The following is a 25,434-nucleotide window of genomic DNA, read 5'->3' as shown; positions in this document are numbered from 1 at the left end:
TGCCAGATCCTAGAGAAACCCAGGTGCCTGCAGAACCTCACCATCTCCACATTTACCTTCCTCCTCGCCTCATCAATTGCCTGAGGGTGCACCGTGCCCCTCCACACCCGGCGCGGCACAAACTCTGTCCAACCTACAAGGCACCCTGCCCACCGTCTCTTAATCTCCCCCAAATCCCTCTTCATGGCCCTCATAAGCACCAAACCAATCTCCCTCACCATATAATTTTCACCCGAATGTAACACCAAGACGTCAGGACACCTACCTGCCACAACCATGCTATTGAGAGTGGACACTAATTCTCGCCACAACATGCCCCCTTTTCCCTTCCAACGTATGGAAAACACATTAGGATTGAAACCCAAATTCTCACCTAAGTAACTGGATCGTGCTTGCACCTGAATGCCCCACGATCCAAACCGCCATGTCTCTGGCGAGGGGACCTGCCACCGAACCTAAAAGAGAAACAAACAGTAAATACAATGGCCACCATACCCACCGCGCGCTTCAAACGCTGGACGCGCCCCGTACATAGCGCCGATAACATTCTGACGTCCATCTGCCCAGCCGCATGATGTCCCCTCGCCCCCACCCTTGCCGATGCACCTACGACGCCGCGCCAATCCTAAAAGAGTGGGTGCCAAAGCGCTTCCCGTCCAGCCCCAGCCCCTGCAATGCCTTACGCAGAACCGCCAGTAGTTGCGAACCCGACGGACGTCCGCATGCCGGAAAACAGCCCCATCCAACCGCACCGCCGCCCTAAGTCTCAACCCCCACCTCACAGGGCCCCACCCCCCGATGCGACCGCCGGCAAAGAAACCCAGCGACCTACCCCCCTCTGATCTATCTTCGCTTTCCTCAGCCACAAGCGCACCTCCACCTACCCGAACGAAACCTCCGACCACTGGACTCCCGCGTCCTTCCTCACGCCCATTAACTCGGATACCCTAAAGGCTCCCGCAAACATCCATGTCATCAGAGTGGCAAACAAACAGGCTTCCCCTGCATCAAAACACACACCCGGCAAAACCTCAATGCCTGGTCCAGCAACCCCGGCGACAAAGGCTGTCGGACACTGCACCGCCTCCCGCACTCTCGGGCCCACCCCTCCAACATGCGAGACCCGAGCTCCCCCGCCGATGGCGCATACCCCCACAGTGTTTACCCATAAACGCGATCCCCGCCAGTTTGCCCGCGTGAGTCCCTTGTCAATTAAATCCAGGATGAACTGAACTACGTCCTCCTGCCTCTCCCCTCACGGGGCCCGCCACCGTGCCCTGGACGCCAAGTAATCCTCCCAAGCAGTCAAGTACATCACCTTCGTCGACACCGCCAAGGACCCTAGAACCAGCAGCAACATCCTGTGTTGCCTACGTACCACATCTGAGGCGGGATGCTGGTTGGGTCCCAATCTGCGTCCTTGGTTAAGCCACGGAATCTCCCACACTGCGAACGAGACAAAGCATCCGCTATATCATTGTCGACCCCGGGCACATGTACCGCACGAAAGGCAATTTTAAAGCGCAAGCAGCCCAGCACAAACACTCGCAGCAGCTTCAACACCTGGACATCCCTGGCCAACTGCCGATTGACCACATCCACCACCGCCATGTTGTCCAAGTGAAACGTTACCCTCCTGTGTGCCAGAAGTTCCCCACATAGCGCCACCACCACCACCATAGGGAAAAGCTCGAGGAAGGCGATACTCCTGCCACCCCCCACCCATTCCAGGGGCCACTTCTCTGCGCACCACCGACCTTGCCAGTACAATCCAAAACCGTCGCTCCCCGCCGCATCCGAGAAAATCTGAACATCCGTAAATCCTCCTTCACTCCCACCGGGAGCCGGACGTGGTGATGCGGCGGGTGACGCCCCGCCAAGGCCCTGGCCAGTTTTCTACAAAAAGTCCTCCCCATGCGCACTACTCTGCATGCAAAATTGAGGTGGCCCAGCAACACCTGAATCTCCAACACTGTGACCTTGGGTCGTGCCAACATCCCTTCCAGCAGCTCCAGTATATGCTGCTTTTTCTCCACTGGTAAACGGGCCTCCATAGCCACCGAGTCCAGTTCAATCCCCAAAAATGACAGTACCGTGCCCGGCCCCACTGTCTTTTCCGGCACCAGTGGCACCCCCAACTCCCCCATGAGATCCTGGAACCTGTCCAGTGCCTCCTGACAGTCTGCGGAACCGGAGGAGCCGACCCAAAAGAAGTCATCCAGGTAGTGCGTGACACCTTGGTGACCCGTCCGTTCCGTGAACAGCCATTGCAGGAATGCACTGAAGCACTCAAAAAGTGCGCATGACATCCAGCAGCCCATCAGCAATGCTTTGTCCACGTACCAGCGGCCGTCAAACTGAATCCCCAGTAGGCCCCAATCATCTGGATGGACTGGGAGCAGCCAGGAAGCCGACATGATGTTGCACTTTGCCATCCTTGCTGTTGCGCCCGCCGACACTACCAAGGCCATGGCAGCATCAACGGAGGAATAAGACACCGTGGCTGCCGTTCGTCAATGTAATCATTTACCGAGCCCCCTTTGGGCTAGGACAGGTGATGAATAATTTAAAACTGCCCTTTCTCTTTCTTTGGCATGATCCCAACCGGGGAGACTATTAGATCCTCCAATGGCCAATCCTCGAAAGGACCCGCCATGCGGCCCTCGCACACCTCCTTCTCCAGCTTGCTCCGCACCACCTCTGGGTGCACCCTGGTGGACTTCAGATTATCAGCCCACCTCAGCCGCCTGGGCCCCTCATAACCCAGGCAGAACCCTTCCATGAACCCCAACCTCAAACATTCGGCGGCCCCTCGGGTCGGGGTAATCGTGCAACGCCGCCACCAGCCGGTCCACCTTAACCAACCAACAGGACCCTTATCATTTATTCCTGTCCCCGCTGCATGGTGAGGGCCCGCCCGCTGACCGCCTGCTGCATCTTGCTGACTCCCCTTTGATGTGCCCGCCACACCCCAGCACCTGACCAGGGGATGACCATATTTCCCGCAGCCGGAACACTCAAGGAGGAAACGGCAATGCTCTCGCGTACACACCCCTTTGTTGTAGTCCCAACAGGGACCTGCAACGCCGGACTGGTTTTTGGCCCCTGCCCCCAACCCTCCCCGGGTGGGTGCGTCCCTGAAAGGGCTAATAAATTATAGGCAGCCCGCTCGCCGTAAAAATGGTCTTCCCTGACCCTGCCAACCCCATCATATGTTGCCAAATGTCGGTGTCTAACTCGCCCCATTTCACCTTTGGGTCCCACGCCATGCACGCCCTGAGCTCCTCATCATAATGAGCCCAAACGAAACCACCCCCTGTGATTTGGGCCTTCCGAATGACGACCATGTATTTAAACAAGGACACTGATCGCTCTGGAAATTTCTCGCAATATACACTCGTGAAAATTAAGAAAGCCGCCGTCCAGTTCTCTATCATTAGAGGCACCTTCGGCCTCTTCTGGAGTTCGTACTCCTCCTCTTTCGAACCCTCCTTCGCCCACACTTCCCAGTGAAGCAGCTTAAGGATATCCACGTACTCCCCTTTCCAAATCCGCTCCTTCGTTGCCAGCATCAAATGGGCGCCCAGCGGCTTCTTAACCCCCATGTACTGCAGCTTCTTAATCTTCAGTTCCTTACTCTCTGGCTACGCGACGTCCTCCCCCGTCGCGCCCCTGCCTGCCGGTCCCGCCCGCCAGCAGCCCCGGCCGCCACAGCCCCCTTTGCTCCGTCCCCCGTCAACCCCGGAGCCTCCTCCTTCCCCACTACTCCCGAGTCCTTCCCCGCCGGCTCCACCAACGCCACGTCAGGCCCCACCCCTTTGTCCATCACATACTTTCCTTTCCGCAGCCACTCACCCCCCGAGCCCCCACCCCGACAAACACCAAACGCGCCGCAGCCACCGCTTCTCTCGTACCTGACACTAAGGAATCCACAGTCCACTCTCCACCGTGCCGCTCCATCGACACCGACCTCGGCTCCCAACGTGATGCCCGGGCCGTCCGCTCTCATTAGCCCCGTGACATCTGCAAGTCACTAGCAACACCATTCTTACGCCCCTCTCCACCCTCGCCATCCCTCAACTCTCCTTCCTCCAAACTGTCCTCATCATCAACCACCTGCACAGAATCTGCCCCAAACCCCTTTCCCGTCGGCGGCGCCGACTGCCCCCTGCCAGCAACATTAAAAGACACGCCCGTGTCGCTCCTCCAACGGCGAGACTCCCCAGGCCGCAGGTGCCCCGTGGGTGCTGGGGTCGGCGAGCCCACCTCAGGCCTTCGTGTGCCGGCCGCGACGAGATCCACGCCGGTACCGGGCTCGCCGCGGGAGGCTCCGCCCTCCTTTCGCCTTGGCGCCGCTGCGCCGTCCCCAGCCCTGCCAAGTCAGGAGCCCCACGCCGCTCTTCTTCCTGCAAGAGAAAAGGCCGGACTGGGGTGCTGGGTCCCTCACTCCGCCTGAACCCTGACCCCCCCCTGCCGCCATACCATCCCTCACGCCCCTGTCCCCAAAGACCCCCCATCCTCCCTCTGCTCCCTCTCCTGCCTCCCCCCTCCTCCTCGCCATCACTCCACACCAAACCCCCAAAACCTGCACCCCCGTCGTTGGACCACGCCCCTCCATCCCCCCAGCCCCCCGCTCCGGGCACCCTCCCCTCCGACAACCCCCGCGTCCATCCTTGCCCCCTGCCCCCAAAGGCCCCGGCCCCCCACACCCTCCCTGCGTCCCCGCGCCTCCCTTACCCCCTACCCCAAGACTCGAAAACATCCAAACCCTCCGAGTTCCCCCCACTCCCCACCGATATTAACAGAGGGGACCAATCCCCATCCTCCTCCAGCTCCTGCTGGGCCCCGGGCCCCTCCCCCATACCCTTCCCCCTGCCCCCCTACCTCCTCCAAACAAACCCCCTCATAGGCCCCCATCCACTCATGACCCCCATACCCCCCAACACGGCTCCCCCGTCGCCTGTCCCCCCTGTCGCTCCCAACTTGTCCCCCCGGCCCAACTGCCCGCCCCATTGGCGAAATGGGGCACTCCTGGCCCCCGTGCCAGCTCATCTTCCCGCCCTGCACTGTTCTCTGGAGCCCCCCCGGCGGCCCCTCCCCCCTACCATCACCCCTGATCCCCCTCCATACCTCCATCCCCTCCCCCACAGACACCCCGCGCTCCTCGAGCTCTCGAGGGGGGGCTGCCCTCTGACCCCCCCCTACTCCAGCCTGCTGCCCCACGTAGTTCCACACGCGACGACAGTGCCACCGGGGAAACGCTCTTGGCACTTCCCTGCCGCTTGCCCGAGTTCCTCTTTCCCGCACCTCCCGCCCCAGACAAAGCCTGCCTCCCCTCCGCGGGGGGAGCGCTCTTCACGCTGCCCCACCACGTCCCGCTCTCCCTCTCCCTCGGCCCCGCCACAGACCCCGTCACCAGTGCAACGGGGGAAGCGCTCCTCGCACTTCCCCGCTGCTGTTTCACTGCCGCTCGCCAGAATCACCTCTGAACTGCTCCAGCTGAGCCCGATGAGGCGCCGCTGCTGCCCCTGCCATTCCCGCCGGCACTGTTGCGGCCGCTCCCTAAGCAGTGGGGCGGCCAGACTTAAGCTCGGGCACCCGCGTGAGGACGCCCCCGGCTCCCCTCCTCACAACCTACCTACCGCGGCCCCCCACCCCTCCCGCAGCCATTACCCCGCTATCCAGGGCCGCGCTCGAAACCTCTGGGCCGCCCTGCGCCCTCACCTGAATCCTCACTGACTTCCGGGGCGGCGAGCAGGCCAGCACGGCAACCGCTACCCCCGTGGACGCGCTCCGCACTGGGGGCCCACGAGGAGGTCCATCCGCCCTGCCTCACTGAGCAGGCGGATGGCATCCAGCACATCAAAATCCTCAGACGCCACAGCTCAATCAGGAAACCAGCAATTGAACGATAATCCGCCAAAAACCACGCCAGACAGCAAGCCCGACAAAAAACCTAAACTGCCAGCGCTCCCAGCCACCAGGTTACCAAAACCTAAAATGGTGGCTGGGCAGGCACTGTAACCCTACAAATACCCTTGGGCTGTAAACTGAAATTTGGGCTGTCTTTGGGCAATCCCCAAAACAGCCCAACAGCATAAAATGGCTGCCGCCATCTCGCCCCCCTCCTCCTCCTCCCAATCTACCCGGGGGGCAGACCTAGAGGCTCAGCTGCCCCCCAAAACCCCCTTCTGCCTTGAAAACAGTGGTTCGCCACCGTAACCTGGGAGCTGTTTTCTGGATACTTTTATTATTTCGGCTATTCTGGAGCAGCACCACGTGTTCAAGGGCAGCTCCGTTCTTTCTCTAGCATTTCCCTATGCAATGTTGGGGGCAGTTTGGGATTTTGCCACTTTTACAGTTACCATATTCAAAGCAGTAGGGGCTTAGAAACTTCTGAACCAGACACTTTTATTTGTATGCTTAATTACCATAAAGGACTGTATATAAGCTCATGTGTTATTTTCAGCATTACAACAGCACATGTGTTTTAAATGCTCACAACTGGTTACCGGTTTATGTGATTTATTTGTCTAGTTTTGATCAGGACACCGCATATTACTTTATACTTGTGATACCTGTAACCATGTATCTGATTTTCATGCACGTCTAGGCCCTTCTCAAACTGCTGCATTTCATGCCCTAATTTTCTAATAGATGCCATTGTACCTTGCATTGTCAGGATAATAAGTATTTTATCATGATTTGCAAAGTATGTACAGGGTTTAAGATCTTTCTAATGTTGGTCTATGTTTTATATAAAATATATTATATATTTTAATATAATTCTGTGTGAAGTTTCTTTTGTGATGTGTTCATTGTGTTACTGAGTGTGCTGTGCAAACGCTTTACACATTGCCTCGGGGGATAGGCCTGACTGCTGTGTGCCTAGATGCCAAGGAAGTGAGCACAGGTTATCCGTGGTGTGCAAATTACTTGGCCTGACTAGAGTGGTGGGTTCTGCCAGGCTTAGGTGCATACCCTAGCCAACCAGAAATCCCATTTCTAACAGGTCAAAACATTTCACTCACAGAGATCTGATCAAATCTAGAAACACTCATTTGCCAATCCGCAATGAACTATAAAGAACCGACATAGAAAAAAGGCAAAAGGAAAGACAAGAAAACAATAATATAAATATACTTAAAGCCTCAAAGGATTTACATCATTACAGAAATAATGTTTCTTTTCTAGGATAATGATGCCACAATGGTAGATGACATGAATGATATTCGCATTATTGGCTCCATCACTGTGGTGCTGCTTTTGGGTATTTCTGTAGCTGGAATGGAGTGGGAAGCAAAGGTAAGCATTTTACATAACATTTAAATGAGACAAACGAAATTGATAAATTATTACTACAAATGGATGGGAAATTGACATATAGAAATGCTGCAGAGTGGGATTACTGGGCAAAAAGTGCATTTTGTCATTGATTTTTATTATGCAACATACATTGGTCACTGCACACAAATTATATTACATTCATGGTAATGACACACATACCGAATTAGAAAGGTGTACAGATTAACGATATTCGTAAAGCATGACACCAGAATATTGCTTATTGGAGTATAGGACACGCCTTTTCTGAAAAATAGCTAATTCTCACTGTAAGCAACTGGACTTCAAATTAGTTTGATTTTTGTCTCTGCAATTTCAGTTTTAAATCTTAATTTAAAATTAATTCCGATAATTAACATTATTTTAAGAGCCCTTGGACTTGGTTTCAAGAGCTTCCTCTGACACAAAGCACATTAGTTTATGCACTTATATGCGCGGCCTCCTAACACTAACAAACAATAAAGCAGCAATCCTGGAGGACACCTGCCGATATCCCAGCAGTTTGCTTGAAGCAGCTGCGGTTGTTCATTAAAATGTCTTGACAAAAGAACATTTGTCTGCTTGTGATTGGTGATGATGCTCAATGGAGAGTAGCCAGACAATTCCTTATATCATATCCGACTGCTACCCTTATCCAATACTCATGCTGGAGTCCAGAAGAAGAAGCAAACTACTATGTTTATGCATTTGATATTTGCACCAGGGAGTAAGCCAAACACTGCCAGCAAAAGAGGCACGAGCTAGTGTCCAGAGAGGCCTGTCGTGATTGGACTCCGTCCATCATCCACTGTCCTAATTTCTTCTGAGCTAGCAAATTAGGGAACACTACAGTTTATGACAAAATTGCTTTTGCCACTGGCTGCATGCAGGGTTTCCTCTCCTCGGTTCTCTCTCTCTTCACCAGGGAGTTTCTCACAGCATGCTGAGCAAATGAGTGTTAGACTGCCCTGTGTTGCTGTTTTCACCTAATAAACATGGTCAAACCATTCCGGTTCCGAGTGTCACAAATCAACCCAGAGTTTCATGACCGCATGAAGTCATTGTGCCTTATTCAGTGATAAAGACATGGACGTCTCGAGTCAATTGCATCATGCAAGTTATGCTGTGATCAGGGCTTCTTCTTTCTGCCATACTTTGGAATAGAGAACCAGAAATCCCGTTCTCCATTAAACCCTAAAATGTATGGCATAACATTTATGGCAGGCCTTCATCTTATTGTCATATAGTTTACAATATGGTGCACAAAGTATTTTTAGAAAAACGTATTTTGTTGCTGTTAACATTCGTATGCTGTCCACATGATCTCACAGAGTGCTTTTTATTTAAAGGCTCAGGTTATGCTCCTCGTCATCCTACTGATAGCAATTGTGAACTTCTTCATTGGGACTGTCATCCCAACCAATGATGATAAGAGGGCCAGAGGATTCTTTAACTATCAAGGTAAGTGTGTCAGCCTTCAAATTGAGTTTAGATTAAACTCCCAGGCTATTCACCCATACTCCCACCATCTCATCATACACATTCTGCTTCTGCATTTACCACCAACATTCATACTGACTTGATAACTTTCCAATTGGCTACATGCACCCTACTCAATGCCCCTTAAAGACCAGCTACTGTCATACCTGCAGCTCATACTAGATACATAGAAACACCCCCAGGGACACTACCCACTCACTTCCTCACATGCTGTTCAAGCATGAGCATCCTGTTTACATGCTTAACACAACCACTCAAGCGTAAATTCTGATCCAACCACACATGTTCTAAAACCACCCACTCCCTAATAAACTAACTACATGGCACTCTTCTCATGTACACCACTACTCCCATATTCATGTACACTCTACCCACGACACCCAAACACACTCAACTTCCTTGCATTCCTCATTCCGTGGAATTGAACACATACTCTGTCCGAGCACAATAATGTTGCTCTGCAACTCACTACTGTTAGAAATTGGGTCCCTGGTTCACTGGGGTATGAGCCCTGGTCAAGCAGTAACCACAATCATAGTCAGAGTAAGGCACAAGACAACCCTAAATTATTCTGTGCTCACCCTCTGGTTGCTTGGCACAGAACAGTCAGGCTTAACTTGGAGGCAATGTGTAAAGTATTTGTGCAACACTTCAAACATCGTATGAGTAAAATAAAAACACAACACAAAAAGATTCCACACCAGAAAGTAGGGCAAAATGTAATAAATAAAACACGAGAAAAAAGACAAAACTCCTATAAGTACAATTTAAGATATTGAATTTTAAAGTGTATAGTTAAAAACAGCACCAAGAAGCAGAAAGCGCTATTGAGGATATCTGGTCAAAGTAGCTTTATTGACTCAGGACAGATATAGTGTGGGCAGCTGTCCTACAAACTATTCTCACAGAATGGTTGGTCCTATGCAAGCTTACTTTACTCAGAACTGGTACACAGCAGAAAACAGAAGTGAATGTTGCTCCCAGGCAAATAATGGAAACCACTGTCCGGCAGGCTACAACATATATGGTGCATTAACCTTCAAAGGCATCTACACCAATGCAAGATAACCCACTAATTGATTTGAGAAAGCACTTCTTCAGCCGATAAACACACCTGAGAGACTTTACATACATATATAGCAGCCAGTCTTTGACTCATGTAAAGTATGTGCTATTTAGCCTCAGAGTTAACCCTAGCTCACCCTGGTCTGTCCCTGTCATTTGTGTTTTAGAAATGACTTGTGCCGAGGGGACATTTAGTGTGTGGTGTGAAGTGGCCAGGTATGAATGGAACGTGAATTCAATAGCATCTTGTAGGAAGATTCATTATGCAGTAGCGGCTGCTACCGAACGGGTGTGGGGAGGTGGAGGGTTTGCGTCGAGGGGAGGGAATAAAAAAAACACTTACCACTATGCGGCTCGTCGACCACAGGCCAGTGCTTCTCCTCCATCCTCCTCTCCTGGGGCAGCAGGAAGCACGCAGCCTCCCAGACCCCCCTGACCAATCACAACACTGCCTTCCTATGCATTCAAGATGACAGCCCTAGACATAAGAAACTATGAACCTGTTTGAAAACACTTGGGACCTAATTTCAAAGTTGCCGGGGCGGATACCATGCAAGTGCTAGAGATGTTTGCCCCTTGTATGGACATAGGTCACATGAAGTGGCTTCTACATCTATACTGGGAGCTGCTTCAGGGGAAGCAGCGAACCTGTGATGGCTGGTGTGCTAGCTTGTGGGGTGGGGCATTTTTGACTTTTTTAGGTCCAGGACCCCCATGGTTTACATGGTGGTCCATCTTGGGCTCCAAGGACACCAGTGGAAATAGGGCATGAAATACCGATGCAAATATTTGGCACCTCTGATGTAATTTCCACTGTGGTGGTGGTCAGAAACCAAGGCTCTCAATTTCCAAACTGCATTTCCCTGACCTCTCTAGGAAGTCGGATAACCGAGAGTATGACAGACGAGACCCCCAACATGTTTTATTTGACATCCTTTTTCTACCTGCCTCTAAATAAGGCCCTAAGCCTTGAAATTATGTTTTAAGCATGTACCCTGAAAAGAAGCTGGCACCAATAGGAGACCACCAATGAGTCATCTATAAATATGAAAGGTATCAGTCAATGAACATACCAGCAGCTTGTGTTGACATGTTCTGTTTTACTCACAGCTTCAATATTTGCAGAGAACTTTGGACCGGAGTTCCGAGATGGAGAAGGCTTTTTTTCTGTGTTTGCCATTTTCTTCCCAGCAGCCACAGGTATTCTTGCGGGCGCCAACATCTCAGGAGACTTGATGGTATGTAGTTTATTTACTCTAGCACTACTGAAACGTAACAATGGTATTTCTATTGAAGCAATGTCTACTTGCCATCCTGTCATATCCTATTACAAATGTTAAAGACATTAGCTTCACAAGCTTTGTTGTAATACAAAACACTTCGAATTGCATCGTAGGGCAATTAAGGAATAGCAACCAAATGGCCAACTTTACAGAATCCATAACAAACCACTTTGAACCAAGCAACAAGTAGGATTAAGCAATCCTTCTACTGCATGAACCCATATCTCAGATCAGGTGATCTATGCCCATCAAGTGTCATCAAGGAATGTGCAAACATACTTGCCTCAGAAATATCAAAGTCAACTCTGGATGCAGACACACAGCTAGTTAAAAACAAGTCTCGGAGATTCCCTTTGTGATCAAAATATTTAGAGAGATGCCTAATTCTCCTTTAACCAAAAATCTAGGCCCCGGTTCACAAAAAACTACACCCAGAGAGTTTTGCTCTTGCAAGGGTGTAGACATACTCATATTTTGGCATCCCCACATTTTCCCAGGTTACACCAAAAAGCTGCACCATTGGCTTTTTTTTTCAGGGCCTGTCATGCAGAGGTTTTGTAAAAGGCCTAGGCATTTCCACAAAGCAGAATTATGTGCATTTCAAAACTGCACATTGTGGAAAGCGAGCACAGATTCCCCCTTGCTAAACAGGCCAATTGCTTATGTTTCTTTTTCCAAGCTTGGTACAGTTATAGTCTGCAGTTTCTGTGCAATAAATGTAAAATTCGATCTAACCTGGTCTTAAATGAAACTGAGTCTTAGATCTCCGAAGTTGAGTTTGCAAGTGGCCAAAAGAGCTAGTAGGAAAGAGAGGAGAAGCAAAGGAGAAAGTGAGTGAACCTCGAGATATTTGTTACGGATGTTCTCGTGGGGGGTAACTGACTTCACAAAGCTTGACGGAGGACACTGTCTACATTCGGCTGGTAGAAAATCCAGAGTTGCCAGAAAAGGTGGCAGCAATACTAGTGAGTGTGACCCTCCCCCCCTCCCCCCATGAGAGTCACAAAAACATTTACATAAAACAGGTTCAAAAGAAAGATGTTTTAAATTACTTTACAACAATTGTAAATCCACAGTTTATATTACAGAAATATTAATACATTGAGTGAATGCTGTAGAGTGAGAAAGTGTAAGTGGGTCTGTGTTGGAGAGAAGAGAGAAAAAGGCAAAACGTGAGAGGCATGAAGAGTCAAACAAAAAAAAGGATAACGAAAAAGAGAAAAAGAAAGAAAAAAAGAAATGAGTGGGAAAGAGAGCGATAGAGAGATCGTTACAATATTGTCGCTGTTCAATAGCACATTGTATATATCCTCAACATAGCTCCTGAGTTACTTCTGTTCTGACAGCATGAATTTACAGACTCTTGTATTTCTTTAAGGATCCTCAAGGAGCTATACCCAAAGGAACAATGTTGGCTATACTGTTTACAACCATAGTCTACATAGCAGTTGCGATTTGTGCAGGTAAGAACACAAAGCTGTTTTGTTAGGACATAACTAAACGTTAATTTCTAAAATGTATGATTAACTCTGCCATATTGCTTCAATGGCTACAGGACAACCATGTCTGCCCAAGGCTATTCTCACCTCACTCAATAAGGGAAATTATAAGTGCACTACTCACCCCTGAGGGTCTCAAGGCGCTGGGGGGAGTTGTCAGCAGGTCCATTTCATTCGAAGAGCCTGGTCTTCAGAGCCTTCCTGAAGGTGTTCAGGGAGGTAGGCACGTCTGATGTCGGTGGGGAGCTGGTTCCAGGTCTTTGCCGCGATGTAGGAGAAGGATCTTCCCCTTGCTCTGACTCTGTGGATGCGTGGGGTTTCGGCGAGGAGGAGGTTGGTGCAGCAGAGGTTTTGTTTGGGTACGTGGAGGATGATTCTGTTGTTGAGGTATTGGGGTCTGGTGTTGTGTAGGCATTTGTAGGCAAGGGTGAGTATCTTGAAGGCGACTATTTTCTGGACAGGGAGCCAGTGGAGCTTGCGCAGTTGTTTGCTGATGTGTTTGTGTCAAGGGATCCCAAGGACAAGTCTTGCGGCGGTGTTCTGTAGTGTCTGGAGCTTGCGGAGTAGGGACTTGTTTATGCCGGAGTAGAGGGCTTTTCCATAGTCCAGCCAGCTGGTGATGAGTGCGTGGGTGACTGTCTCCCTTGTCTCGGGGGATCCATTTGAAGGTCTTACGGAGGATGCTGAGGGTGTTGAAGCAGCTGGAGATGATGGTGTTGGCCTGTCAATTCATGGAGAGGGAGGAGTCGAGTACGATGCCGAGGTTCGTGCCGTGGTCTGTGGGAGTTGGTGGGCTTCCGAGGGCGGTGGGCCACCAGGTGTTGCTCCATGCCGAGGTGGTGGTTCCAAGGACGAGAACTTCTGTCTTCTCCGAGATGAGTTTTAGGCAGCTGTTGCTCATCCTGGCTGCGACGTCCTGCATTCCTTCCTGGAAGTTGAGTCTGGTGGTGGTGGGGTCCTTAGTAAGAGAGAGGATGAGCTGGGTGTCGCCAGCGTAGGAGACTATGCTGAGGCCATGCTGTTGGATGATGGCGGCGAGGAGAGCCATGTAGATGTTGAAGAGGGTTGAGCTCAGTGATAATCCCTGTGGGACTCCACATTTGATTTCCGTGGGTTCGGAGGATAAGGGTGGCAGTCTGATTCTTTGGCTCCTGCCAGTGAGGAACGATCTGATCCAGTCAAGGGGGGGTGTCTTGTATGTCGGCGTTGTGTAGTCTGGCGGCAATTGTGCGCTGGGAGACGGCGTCAAAAGCTGCTGACAGGTCGAGTAGAATCAAGGATGCGGTATGGCCTTGGTCAAGGAGGGAGCGGATGTCATTGATAGCTGCGAGAAGGGCGGTCTGGGTGCTGTGGTTGCTTCAGAATCCAGATTGAGAAAGGTCGAGGATGGCGTTTTCTTCGATGAACCTCGTCAGTTCTGCGTTGACTGTCTTCTCTGTAACTTTTTCTGCAAACAGGAGGAGCAAAATTGGCCTGTAGGTCTTGAGGTCCGTTGGGTCTGCTGAGGGCTTCTTGAGCAGGGGCCTGACATCTGATCATTTCCAGTGGTCAGGGAAGGAGCCTGTCTCGAAGGTGGTATTGATGGTGCGTTGTAACACAGGTGCGATGGTGGCGGCGGCTCTGTGGTATATGTGAGCAGGGCAGGGGTCTGCAGGGGCCCCAGAGTTAATACCCTTCATGGTTGCGGCGATCTCCTCTGTTGTGATCGGTGTCCAGGCGGAGAAGGTGGTCTGGCTGGTGTTGTAGCAGGGCTGGTTGACTGCAGGGCCAGGTGTATGGTCGTTAAAGTTGCCATAGAGGTTCTTTATCTTCAGGTGGGAGTAGGATCCGAGTTTGTCGCAGGGGTCCTGGGAGGGGGTGATGTCCATGGCTTTGCTGCAGGGCTTGGTGAGTTCCTGGATGATGCAGAAAAATTCCTTGGAGTTGCTGGAGTTTGCAAGGAGTCTGTTGTGGATAAAGCTCTTTTTGGTGGTACTGATGCATTGCTGGTATTCCCTCATAGCGTCCTTGTAGGTGGAGTAGTTTTCGGGTGTCTTGTTGTTTCTCCAGTTCTTCTCCAGGCTTCTGCAGCTGCGTCTGGCTTCTTGGAGATCGTGGTGAACCAGGCGGCTTTCCTGGGGCTTTGCTTGTCGGGGTTAACCAGCAGGGTGAGCTTGTCTGTGCAGTTGGTGATCCATAGGTGGAGTTCTCTGGCCGTGAGGTTGGCGTTGGTTGCAGCGGAGGGAGTATTGTTATTGAGGGTGGAGTTGAGCTGTTCCTCGGTGACTCTGCTCCAGTTCCTACACGAGGGACACGTAGCGGGTTCTGGTGGCTTGGGTTTTTGACGAGGAAGTGTACGCAGTGGTGGTCAGTCCAGGGGGGCTGTGTGGTGTGGCTGAAGTGAAAGTTATTACTTCCAGCGAAGATGGGGTCGAGGGTGTGTCCTGCCTTGTGGGTCGGTGTGGTGATGAATTGCTTCAGTTTGATGTTGGTGAGGTTGTCACAGAGGGCGGCGGAGTTGGGGTCGCTGAGGTTGTAGAGGTGGAATTTCAGTACTCCGACGAGGATGTATTCTGTGGTGAAGATGGCGTGGGGTGCGATGAGGCCGGTGATGGCCTCAGAGAAGAGTGCTCGGGGGCCAGGGGGTCTGTAGACGAGGGTGCCACGGAGTGTGGAGTTAGGGCTGGTCTGCACCTGGAAATGCAGGTGTTCGGCGGCGGGGACATTTTCACTGGAAGTGGTGAGTGGAAGAGAGTTTTTGTGCGGGATGGCTATGCCTCCTTCGGGGTGGTTGGGAACTCCTCGACTATAATGTCTATTAAGAGGATACCAGGCAAAACTAGAAAAGATGAGCACTGTGTTTAAGGCTATTTACCAATCCAGCAAGCATGTCCCAGTTTACAACACCGCATTGTAACTGAGGACCAAATTCACAAAGGCCCTCAGCACTTGGGCAGCAGCCACGTAGTTGTGGCTGGGGGCCCGCATTCGAGGAGGGACCTCCGGATTGCAGTTTCTCATCGTGGAGGTCCTGCCACAAGTGCGAGTCCCCTGCCATGACTCTGGGGCCTATGCCAAGAGTGCAGAGGTTCCTTGTGAATCGGGTCCTCAGTTTACAAGAGATCATCAATATGATGACCTGCCTGCAACTACTAAGCACCAGCAGTCACTCATCTTACTGCTGGTGGCATGTGCAAAGTTGGGCGCAGCAGCTTTAACAAAACACCCCAAAGAATACAACACACACCTCTTCCACTAATCGTTAGTGTACAACTAAATTAAAAACTCTCTTGTGGATACCACATTGTTTCCAAGAACTTTGGATTTCGTTTTTTAACTTGCCCTGTGCTTGTGAAATCTCTTGTATTTAATTTATCCTAAGAGGGTGCGCTTATCAGTTCACTTTTGTGTGGATTTTATTTTGTTTACTTCACCTGGCTGCAACCATTTTAAATGCTTCTACTAAAGCTGTTCACATTGTTTAAGCCCCATTCACTGCCAAGATAAGATCTCTACCCACGGAAAATGTTATGATGATCAAATGCTAAATGTTGTAATAAACATTGCGTTTTAAAAATAAAGTTAAGGGGCATGACCAAGATGGCGCCGAGGTAAGACGTGCCTCTCTGTGTCTCCTGCCCGCCGCAGGCCTAAACTGTGTCCTGGACACTTAACAGAAAGCTGGAGTTACAGGTCGAGCCGGCGTAACCTGGTGATGTCTGGGAGCATCAAGTGCCTGGTCGAGAACATGTACGGAAGCCCCAGAGTGAGGTGATAGGGTCCCTCGGGCAGGAGCAGTGCAGAGGCTGGGAAACGGAGCTCAGCTGGCAGGGCCTGTTTCCCGGCACTCGCTCTATGTCAACGGAGGTTCGGCTGGAGAGCGGAGAGTCGTGGGGGCTGGCCAGCTGTGCCCGACACCGTGGCCGGCTCACAAGTCCAGCCTCGAGCGACCACTCAGGTGAGAGCGGTCCCATCGTGAGGAAGGAGAACAGGGAGGCAAGTGCCTCTCGTAAGAACAGCGGCATCCATTTGCCTTAGAAGCAAGGGGCCTTGGGGGACTGCAGGCAGGCCCTCATCTCTTGAAATGGCCAGGCAGATCGATCCAGGTCGGCGTGGTGTGGCAGTGGTTCGCCAAGCGGAGTGCCTGAGAAAGAAGGACCTGAGTTGTAGTGGACTGCCCGATTGAGCGCTGAGAAGGAACGACCCCTCCCTACAAAACATCCAAATTCAGGGCCGGGCTGGCTTTGAGGAGAGCAGCCAGCCGGTGAGTGCAGCACGAACCAGGCAGCGAAGGGTGAAGGCCTGCCATTATGAAGAGAGGGTCCCGGAGAGAGGCCCCCACACAACACCTCAGCGATATTGAGGAAGCAATAGAAGGGTCCTGGGGCGAGAGGTGACCAGCCCCAGTTCTGTTCTTGACTTTGCTGGGGAGACTGGCCTGGGTCCATGAGAGAGCAACATCTGATGCTTGCGGCAGCAGGGAGGGCCTGTAGGAAATTGGAGATGGCCCCCCCTTTGTGATGCCGCCAGGCGTATCAGCCTGGGCTAGAGGTAGAACCCAGGCAGCTGAGTGTGGAAGATGGGAGCCCGGGAGGGACTGGAGACGGGCCCCCCTCTTGATGATTTTGCCGTGCGGGTCAGCACAGGCTCGTCTGCAAGACGGAGTGGGAGAGCAGGTGGGGCCCTTAGTAGTGTGCAGTTATCATCAGACAGGGCCCCGGGTGGTCCGTTCCTTGCTGCCTAGTCAGACTCCTAGGAAGAAGTGAGCCCAAAAGAGAGGAGGGAGGCCGAGGTGGAGCGGGCACCCCTCAACGAGCACGGAAATTCATTAGCGCAGCGGCGTCTGGGCCTGAGGGATCGTGAAGCCGGACCCGCCCTCCCCTGGAGACGATGGGCAGATCAGCCCGAGCCTTGCAGTGGCAGAGGCACAACAGCGATCCATGGGCTGCCCTGCAGCATCTGAAGTGGGGACACCTGACGCTACTAACCTCTGGGAGTAGGACCCCAACTGAACTAAACACTGCCAGAGGGAGGATCTCCGACGGGACACTTCTCAAATGGCGACTAGCCACCCCAAGAAGAACATCACCCTTCAAGACATGCTCTCCCTTCCAACAACTGGCCTGGCTGGAGATACGGCCCAGCAACCAGATCAAGCAGGGGATCAGTTGGACCAGACAACTGAAGAGCCTGTGACACATACTTTTCTGGAGGCACTTTTCACTACTCTCCGGGAAGAACTCCAATCACTAAAGAGTGAACTATCACAAGATATTAAAGAGGTACAGAGTAATGTGGATGTGCTGGGAGAACGCATCATGGAAGTGGAAGACAAAGAGGGGGGTCAGGAAGAGGAGACTGAAGCGTTACAACAGGAGGTCATCCGTCTCCGAGAGCAACATATAGGCTTACAGTCTCATTTGAAGGATTTAGAAAATAGGTCTCGGAGGAACAACATTCATATTAGGGGAGTGACGTCTAAAGCGGAAGGGGATAATATCTTCGGCTTTGTCTGAGACCTTTTCCATCATATTCTAGGAGGCCCCCCCCCAAAACAAGAATTCAACTAGACGGGGCCCACTGAGTGGATCTCCCCAATCAGAACTCCACTAACCCCCGGACATCCTGGTCTGTGTGCATGATTTCCAAGTCAGGGAGGAGATCCTGTGCAAAGAACGCAATATGCATCCCATCACCTTCAGGGGCACTCCCCATATCTCTTTCAGGACCTCACGGCCCTCACGTTACAGAATCGAAGAACATTTTGACCCGCAACCGCGCATCTCCGCAGCCACGGAGTTTCTTGCTCGTGGGGTAACCCCTTTTGTTTGATCTTTCGCTGGGAGGGAAGACTCTACCAATTACGTTCACTAACTGAGACCTGCAGCGTGTTGGGACTTGAACTCCCAGGGGAGCAACAGGCGAGGGGGCTCTTCCCTCTGCCTCAAAGGGAGCGACAGCCTGGCTGGAAAAGACAGGGACGGCGGCGCATACCAAACAATCCTGATCCAGTGGAGATAGCCTAAGGACAGCAAGCACCCCTGGAAGTAGTACCATCAGCCCTGGCGAGACCTGAGGGGTCTTGAAATCCCGGACATGTCATAGCACCTTATGAAGCTTCAGATAGGGCAGCAGGATCATCGGCCACATTTGAAACCCGACTGGACTGGCCATGCAGCCACACCAGTTTGAAGGACTGAACTTAAGACAAATTTCCAAGATGTTCACTGTTTTTGTTAACTTGTTTTGTTCATGTAAGAAATAGGGCACATACTCACGTTCACATAGGGCACACCATCGATTAAATGACCGCGTGATGTCGGTCTCACAACGAACAAGCACCATCCCCTGGGAATGTGGTGGCATCCTAGTCGGGAATACGCAGGACACCCTTCTTTTAATGTATTATTATTTATTAATTTTTATTAAAGGTTGTTTTTAAAAAAAACATAATGGATGTACGTTGTTACAACGCATGCTTTTATCACACATGGTGTAACAACGCGGTTTTTATAACGCTTTCTTTTATAACGCATAACAGAAAGGGATGTTGGATAGTGAATATTTTAATTTACTATTCCAACACCAGTCCCCGTTGACACTAGGGAAGGTATTGGATAGTAAATTAAAAGTATTCCCTATCCTTTAGCGCCCCCCAGAGTCATGCGTTGTAATAGAATGCGATTTAAAGACCGCGTTGTAATAGCACTGCGTGCTAAAAGTTGCGTCATAAACGACGTTCCCCACATATAATGCATCACGTAATATACATATTGAATGCCATTGCAATATTCCGTACAGGCCCATTATTATCCACTGGCTACATTATCACATAGTGCAGTATTAATCATTCTAAATTTGAAGGGTGCATGTGGCACAAAACCGAGAAATCAGAAATAAAATATCAAAAAAGGAGAAAGGTTAACAACAAAAAGAAAAAAAAGGGAACCCCAACTTGTGGGAGAAACAATCAGCAACGCCTTATATGATAATATGGTTAAATGAAAAGTCACAGCAATCTGCCCTTGAGCAGCAGTATCCTGTTACAGAAGGAATAAGTAATATTAAAAGACAACATTATGACCACACGCCCCCGCCTACTCGATGACCTCAAGTGCAAACCTACCACTCCCAGTCATGTAATTTGCCCATATCTCCGAGTAATAACACCCTAGGGCATATCTACATCATCAGCTGCCAAAACCCGGGCTCGGATCCGATCCTGAAACAGGTCCCAGATGTCTTAAGGTCTGGACGCAGCCGGTATTAGTTCCCAAAATGTATTCAGCTGTTCCTGGCGGAGTGTGACGTCCAGCATTTCGTGTTTGGGACTGCAGTTCTCCCCCAGCACATGGCCACCCAGGGCCGTTTCTAGGTGTTTTGCCGCCCTAGGCAAGAAATGAAAAATGCTGCCCCCTCTCTTTTACTACCATCACTCTCTCCCCCTGTGATCCCGGCTAGTGAATTTCATTTAAGTTAATTTATTCTTCACACCACCTCTCTTGGTTACCAAGTACTAGGGAGTGAATGCAACGAGTTAACATTTTCTAACTAGCAGCCTAGTCTGCAAAAAAATCTAACACTTGGACGTGATTCAATAATAATTCATCAGCAAAAATACCCTCGCAAAACTGACTGGTGAAGACTGAAGGACAAACTTAAAGCACACCACAAAAATATAATAGAAATAAAAGTGTCCCATTAGGAGAAAGCAACTGTACGAAAGTTGTGGCAGTCCCGAAGAAGGATCGCTTTTTACAAGGCTACCAAGGAGCCTAACGCCCTTGCCCTGTAGAGAATGTACAGTTTCTTATAGTTTAAAACAGGAAAAACTGGGAGACCTTCTCATCTTTCCCTTGGCGCCTCGAAATTCCGCGATCCGGGGATAGTGCTCAAAGTATTTAGCAGCTATCACGGACGTTTTGGTCTGTTGTCGCCCACTGATGCACCATATTTTAACCCAGCCTCTCATGGTGGCTTGCCCCTGAACACTGACCGAGTAAGAGACACTGTAGGTGCTCGAAAAACAAAAGCACACACGCCTTGTTGCTCGCTTAAAGGGCTTAAAATAAACCAATGTATCTGGCCTTCCACTTTACCCCACCACATCCATTCACCTGTGTCTTACATAATGTATAGTCTTGTTAAATATTACTTCCATAGGAAGCCTCTTATCGTGAATACCCTGATCGAAATCTGGCTATTCATTGCAGTGATGGTGCAACAGGAGTTACTAAAGTGATTAGCTGCTGTGGTGGCGTCACCCATGGCAAGGCTGGCCTCCTTTGGTCTCCACAGATCTGGGCATGGCAGCTGGCAGTCTCACCAGAGACGGGGGCATGAGTGGCTCTGTGTCTGCACGTTTTATCATCACTGTCTTCCACACTCCTGAAACTTGATTTATTCTCCTTTCACACTTCGGCTCTCCGAGTGAACCTGCGTTTGTTTGTCACTTGAAATATTCCGCTGGCCTAATTTTGGAAGGAAGACCCTTCTCCACCAATGAGGCGAAACCATTCTATAAAATTGGAAACGATAGGGCGGTATTTCTACCTTCTCTTACGCGCGCCTGGTGGATTGTCTTCTCATTACTTCTGACATCTCGTGCATGCGTTCTGAATGCCAGGATTTATGACTGGTTCCTGTAGCGGCGGAATTCTCTCTCTTGTCACGCGAGTTAGTAGCTTCGATTGGTGTGGCGACCACGAGGCGAGCACAGAGGTCCTAGGAGAGCGGGCGCGCAGGGCCCCACCTGTGGCGCCCATCGTGACATCACACCACGTCACGTCACGTTGAATATTAGAAGGCGCTAATGCGCTTTCGAGGCCGAAAACAGTTCACTCAAGGGGCAGGGCATTTTCAATCATTAGGCAAGACTTGGCGGCCGTTCAAGCAAGGGGATTTCCAAACTCAGGTTTTTTGCCCTCCTCCTTCTTTTGCCGCCCTAGGCAGCTGCCTAGTCTTGCCTAATGGTAGAAACGGCCCTGGGGCCACCCATCTTTTTGCCAAAAGTAACAGCATAGCTAGTAAGCGTCTGGATTCTACTGGCATATCTTTTGTGCATCCCAGTAGGCCCAGCATGGGCGATGGCTCCAGCCGTAGATCTAATATCTTGTTTATAAATGCAAAAACGCCCCACCCAGTATTGCGCTATCTTGGGACAATGCCAGGCCAAATGGAGAAAGAGGGTCTGTGGTGCATTACATCTCCAACATCTGTCGTCTTCCCGAAGACCCATTCGCCTGAGTTGAGCAGGCATTCTATAGTATCTATGCAGGAAATTAAAGTGGATCAGGCGTAGCCTATGGTTTGGGGATACCAGCTCCAGGTGTCCACAGCAGAACTTCCATTGTTCCTCAGACAGGGGTGTGGGTAACTCTTCGTTCCAGCCCTCTAATGATTTGTGTCTGCCTCTGGGGTAGTCAGTTTGCATCGTATTTTATAGACGAGTGATCAATTTGTGTGGGGAACTATTAGTCATCAACTGCTCTAAAGCATTCAAGGTGGGAAGGGGAGAGGGAAAAGAATTGTGTAATCTGTTACACGTGGCTCTGATTTTGTAATAAAGAAGCAACTCCGAAAAATGTGTGGTGCTCGCTTCCGTTCTAACTGAAGGAGACCGAAAGGTATCAGCTGGATATAGATCAGCTAAGGTGGTCCAGCCCAGCCAAGCTTACCAGCCCTGAGCACCTCCACCGATTCGTCATTGCCGGTATGAAGGGATTGTGTGCAAGGGGAGCAGAAGGAGCAAACAGCACCTCCTGTCCAGCCCTTGTACACAGCTGATTCCAAGCCCATCGAAGCGACTCTGCAGTATCTATTTCATTTCTCGGTCTCTGAAATTTGGAAAAAATTGCCACATTTAACGGTGTCAGTGCGGCTCTATCTAGTTCGATCGCTATATGTGGTTGGAAAAGGGTAGGTAAAACCCAGTGGTGCAGAAACTGAGCTTGTGCACAGTAGGCGTACAGAGAAATATCTGGTGCTCCCAGTCCGCCCTGATTTAGGGGTAAAGTTAAGACTTCCCAAGCAATGCCAGCCTGCCCTCTGGCCCTTACCAGCGATATTAATAGGGATCTGAGTCTGTGTAAAAAGGTTTGGGTAAGAATTATGGAAATATTGACAAAGAGGTATTGACATTTGGGCAACACAACCATCTTTGTGATGGCTATTCTACCCGCAAGTGAGCGTGGTAGTCTTGCCCATGTCTCGAGTTTGCTCTCTAACCAACTCTCTGCTCGCCCAAAATTCATCGCTCAGAGTTCTTGCATATCCCGACTGAGCCAGACCCCCAAATACTTAACTGGGTCCTCTGCCCATGTCAGTGGGTAGTCCACTGGGAATGGGACCCTGCCATCAGTTAGAGGAAGGATTGTAGATTTATGCCAATTAATCTGTATCCCAGAGAAACCGCTGAATTTGATTAGTTCCTGGCGCATGGGATGTATGTTATTTTTGGGGTTCATAAGATAGAGCGTAATATCGTCCGCATAGAGCAATATGGCCAGACCTCTAGTCGAGAACCCCACTCCTCTATTTGCATGATGCTGCCGAAATCTGGCTGCTAGGGTTCCATTGCTATGGCAAAAAGAAGTGTGGCCAGGGGGCACCCCTGTCTGGTGCCTCTTGTTATGGGGAAATGCTCAGAGAGGAAACTATTAACTCTCAGCCTAGCTGTGGGACCTGGGTATAAGCCTGATTTGAGCTGTAAAAGTAGGACTGAGGGCCATCCTTGTTAAGACAGAAAAGAGGTAGGACAATTCTAGGGTGTCAATGCTTTGGTGGCATCTCATAGTATCGCCACAGCAGGGGACTGGAGGTGCAGATAGTGGAGCAGAGCACAGAGTTTAGGTTATGCGCTATTGACCTGCCTGGTATGAAACCCGACTGGTCTGGCCTTGCTATCAATGGGAGTGTTGCAGGGTTTCTGTACTCACACAGAACTGTGCACAGAGGAGTGGAACCTCGGCAAATTAGGATGTCCCAAAACTTACCTTAGCAACCAACTCACCCCTTACCTAGCTAGCTACAGTGTCTCATTGGACATATCAAACACCCAATGTTTAGACAAACCAGAACATGAACTTACAGTACCTCAGGGTACGTGGGACTCATGAACACTCTTTCGTTATATTATCATTACAAACCAGAACATGGAGTAAAGAAGACACATGTGCATTTGAAATGTTTATTTACTAATGCCGTCTTCTCAGGCGCAGTATCTTTGATAATACAAGTATACTTATTATCAGTAGCAAAATTATCAGCATAGTTACTAAGACATAAAAAGCGAATGGTGACAGCATGTTAACATGCTGTAATGAATAAGAGTTAACAACACTTATATCTCACCCTCCCTAACACATATATTATATTATTATCTAAGAAGGTCTCTTTGGGTTGTTTTAGGGCGGGCCCATACCTTAGTGTCCTAGCATGAAGGAATCACATCAGCATACACCAGCTCTCTCTGCATGTGCACCGCATCAAGTGTGTTAACAATTCTCGTGTAAAGCAATATCAATCCCGCCTCAAGCCCAAGTTGGCAAAGGCTGCACTTGTGTTATGACTATGAAGGCGTGGAGATCAGACCTCATAACAATTCCATATCGTGTTGCTCCTGAAACTTCAGCACTCTCCGTGCAGACATGTTTTATTAAACAAAGCAGATATCAGAGCAATAACATATTATTCTCACATTCACCACGGCAAACCACTAGGTTGAAAGCTAAGTCAACAATTAAGGGTCGTGTGCAGAAGTTGCAAGAAAGGAAAAATGGCGTATAAATCTAAAATGTACCTATGCTAACTTAACACGAAATATGGATATATAGGAGCTATACAACACCCCCCCATGATCCGAGAACGGACTAAATAAGGTAACAGAAGTGCCATCACATGAGAGCAGAATTCATTTATAAACGAGCATGAATAAAAATTCAAAAAATAAAAACTAATGCTAAAAAATAGTCCACAAATATAATGTGGCTCAAGCCAATAGGCAAGCAAAAATAAAATGTCTTGACCAAAAGTCAAAAAATCAAGGAAATGCTATCAATCAGCATGCCAATTTGAGGCAGTGTCTATGATAAGACCGTATATGAAAAGTAAGCTGCAACAGCCTCCAGGAGGAAGTCACCGTCCTCATCCGAAAACAGTTCAGCCATCCAATTTAAAAGATGAAAGGAACATACGTGATCTGCCAGCACCGGATCCTCTATAACCATCAGAGGACAGCTCGGTGGGTTCTCAAGAAAACTTAGTTCCAAGAAACTTCGCGCTGCCGACAACACATCCCAGGGACCCATTAGTCCATGTGCCACCGCCAAGGCCATAATCCTTTCGTCAGAACAAACCAACTCGTGAGCAATGATAGGACTCATCAGTTGATCAAAATCGACGTCAGCAGATATCGGTCCGCAGAGACACAAATCAACGGCCCAAAGGAAATCACAGGTCAGGCAGCGAAATACAGGCTGGACACAGGTGAAATAGGAGAACCGAAAAGATAATCCAAAAGCCGTGCTTAGAGTCGCTAACGGCAGTGTGCCATAGTAATCAAGCATGCGGTTGCGAAACCGCGTCAGTAGTAGCCGTGCGTGGTCTTGCACAGGAAGGGCATCCATATTTAAAAAGGCAGAAAACCACCAATGCGCCAGCCGCTAATGCAAGCAAAAACGGAAACCCTCCAAACAAGGATGAAAAAATAGAATGGAAGAAAGCAGGGATGACTCCAAAAATCTTCTCAAAGGAAGTCACGAGACCACCGCTAACAACTTTAAAAA

General features: G+C 50.0%; 1 protein-coding gene across 3 annotated transcripts in view; it reads left to right on the top strand.

The window, feature by feature from the left end:
* The window catches only part of SLC12A1 (solute carrier family 12 member 1), a 425,119-nt gene that overhangs the window by 125,486 nt on the left and 274,199 nt on the right, over positions 1-25,434 (top strand). For all 3 annotated transcript variants that reach the window (XM_078684807.1, XM_078684808.1, XM_078684809.1), the window contains exons 7-10: positions 7,195-7,305; positions 8,673-8,784; positions 10,999-11,126; positions 12,550-12,634. In XM_078684807.1, coding sequence (XP_078540933.1) covers positions 7,195-7,305; positions 8,673-8,784; positions 10,999-11,126; positions 12,550-12,634 — 436 coding nt within the window. The remainder of the gene's footprint in view (positions 1-7,194; positions 7,306-8,672; positions 8,785-10,998; positions 11,127-12,549; positions 12,635-25,434) is intronic.

The sequence above is a fragment of the Lissotriton helveticus genome, chromosome 3_2, assembly GCF_964261635.1.
Source record: "Lissotriton helveticus chromosome 3_2, aLisHel1.1, whole genome shotgun sequence".
NCBI classification, from domain to species: Eukaryota; Metazoa; Chordata; class Amphibia; order Caudata; family Salamandridae; genus Lissotriton; species Lissotriton helveticus.
Note: the sequence above shows the minus strand (reverse complement) of the source record. Positions and strands in the feature narration are given on the sequence as shown.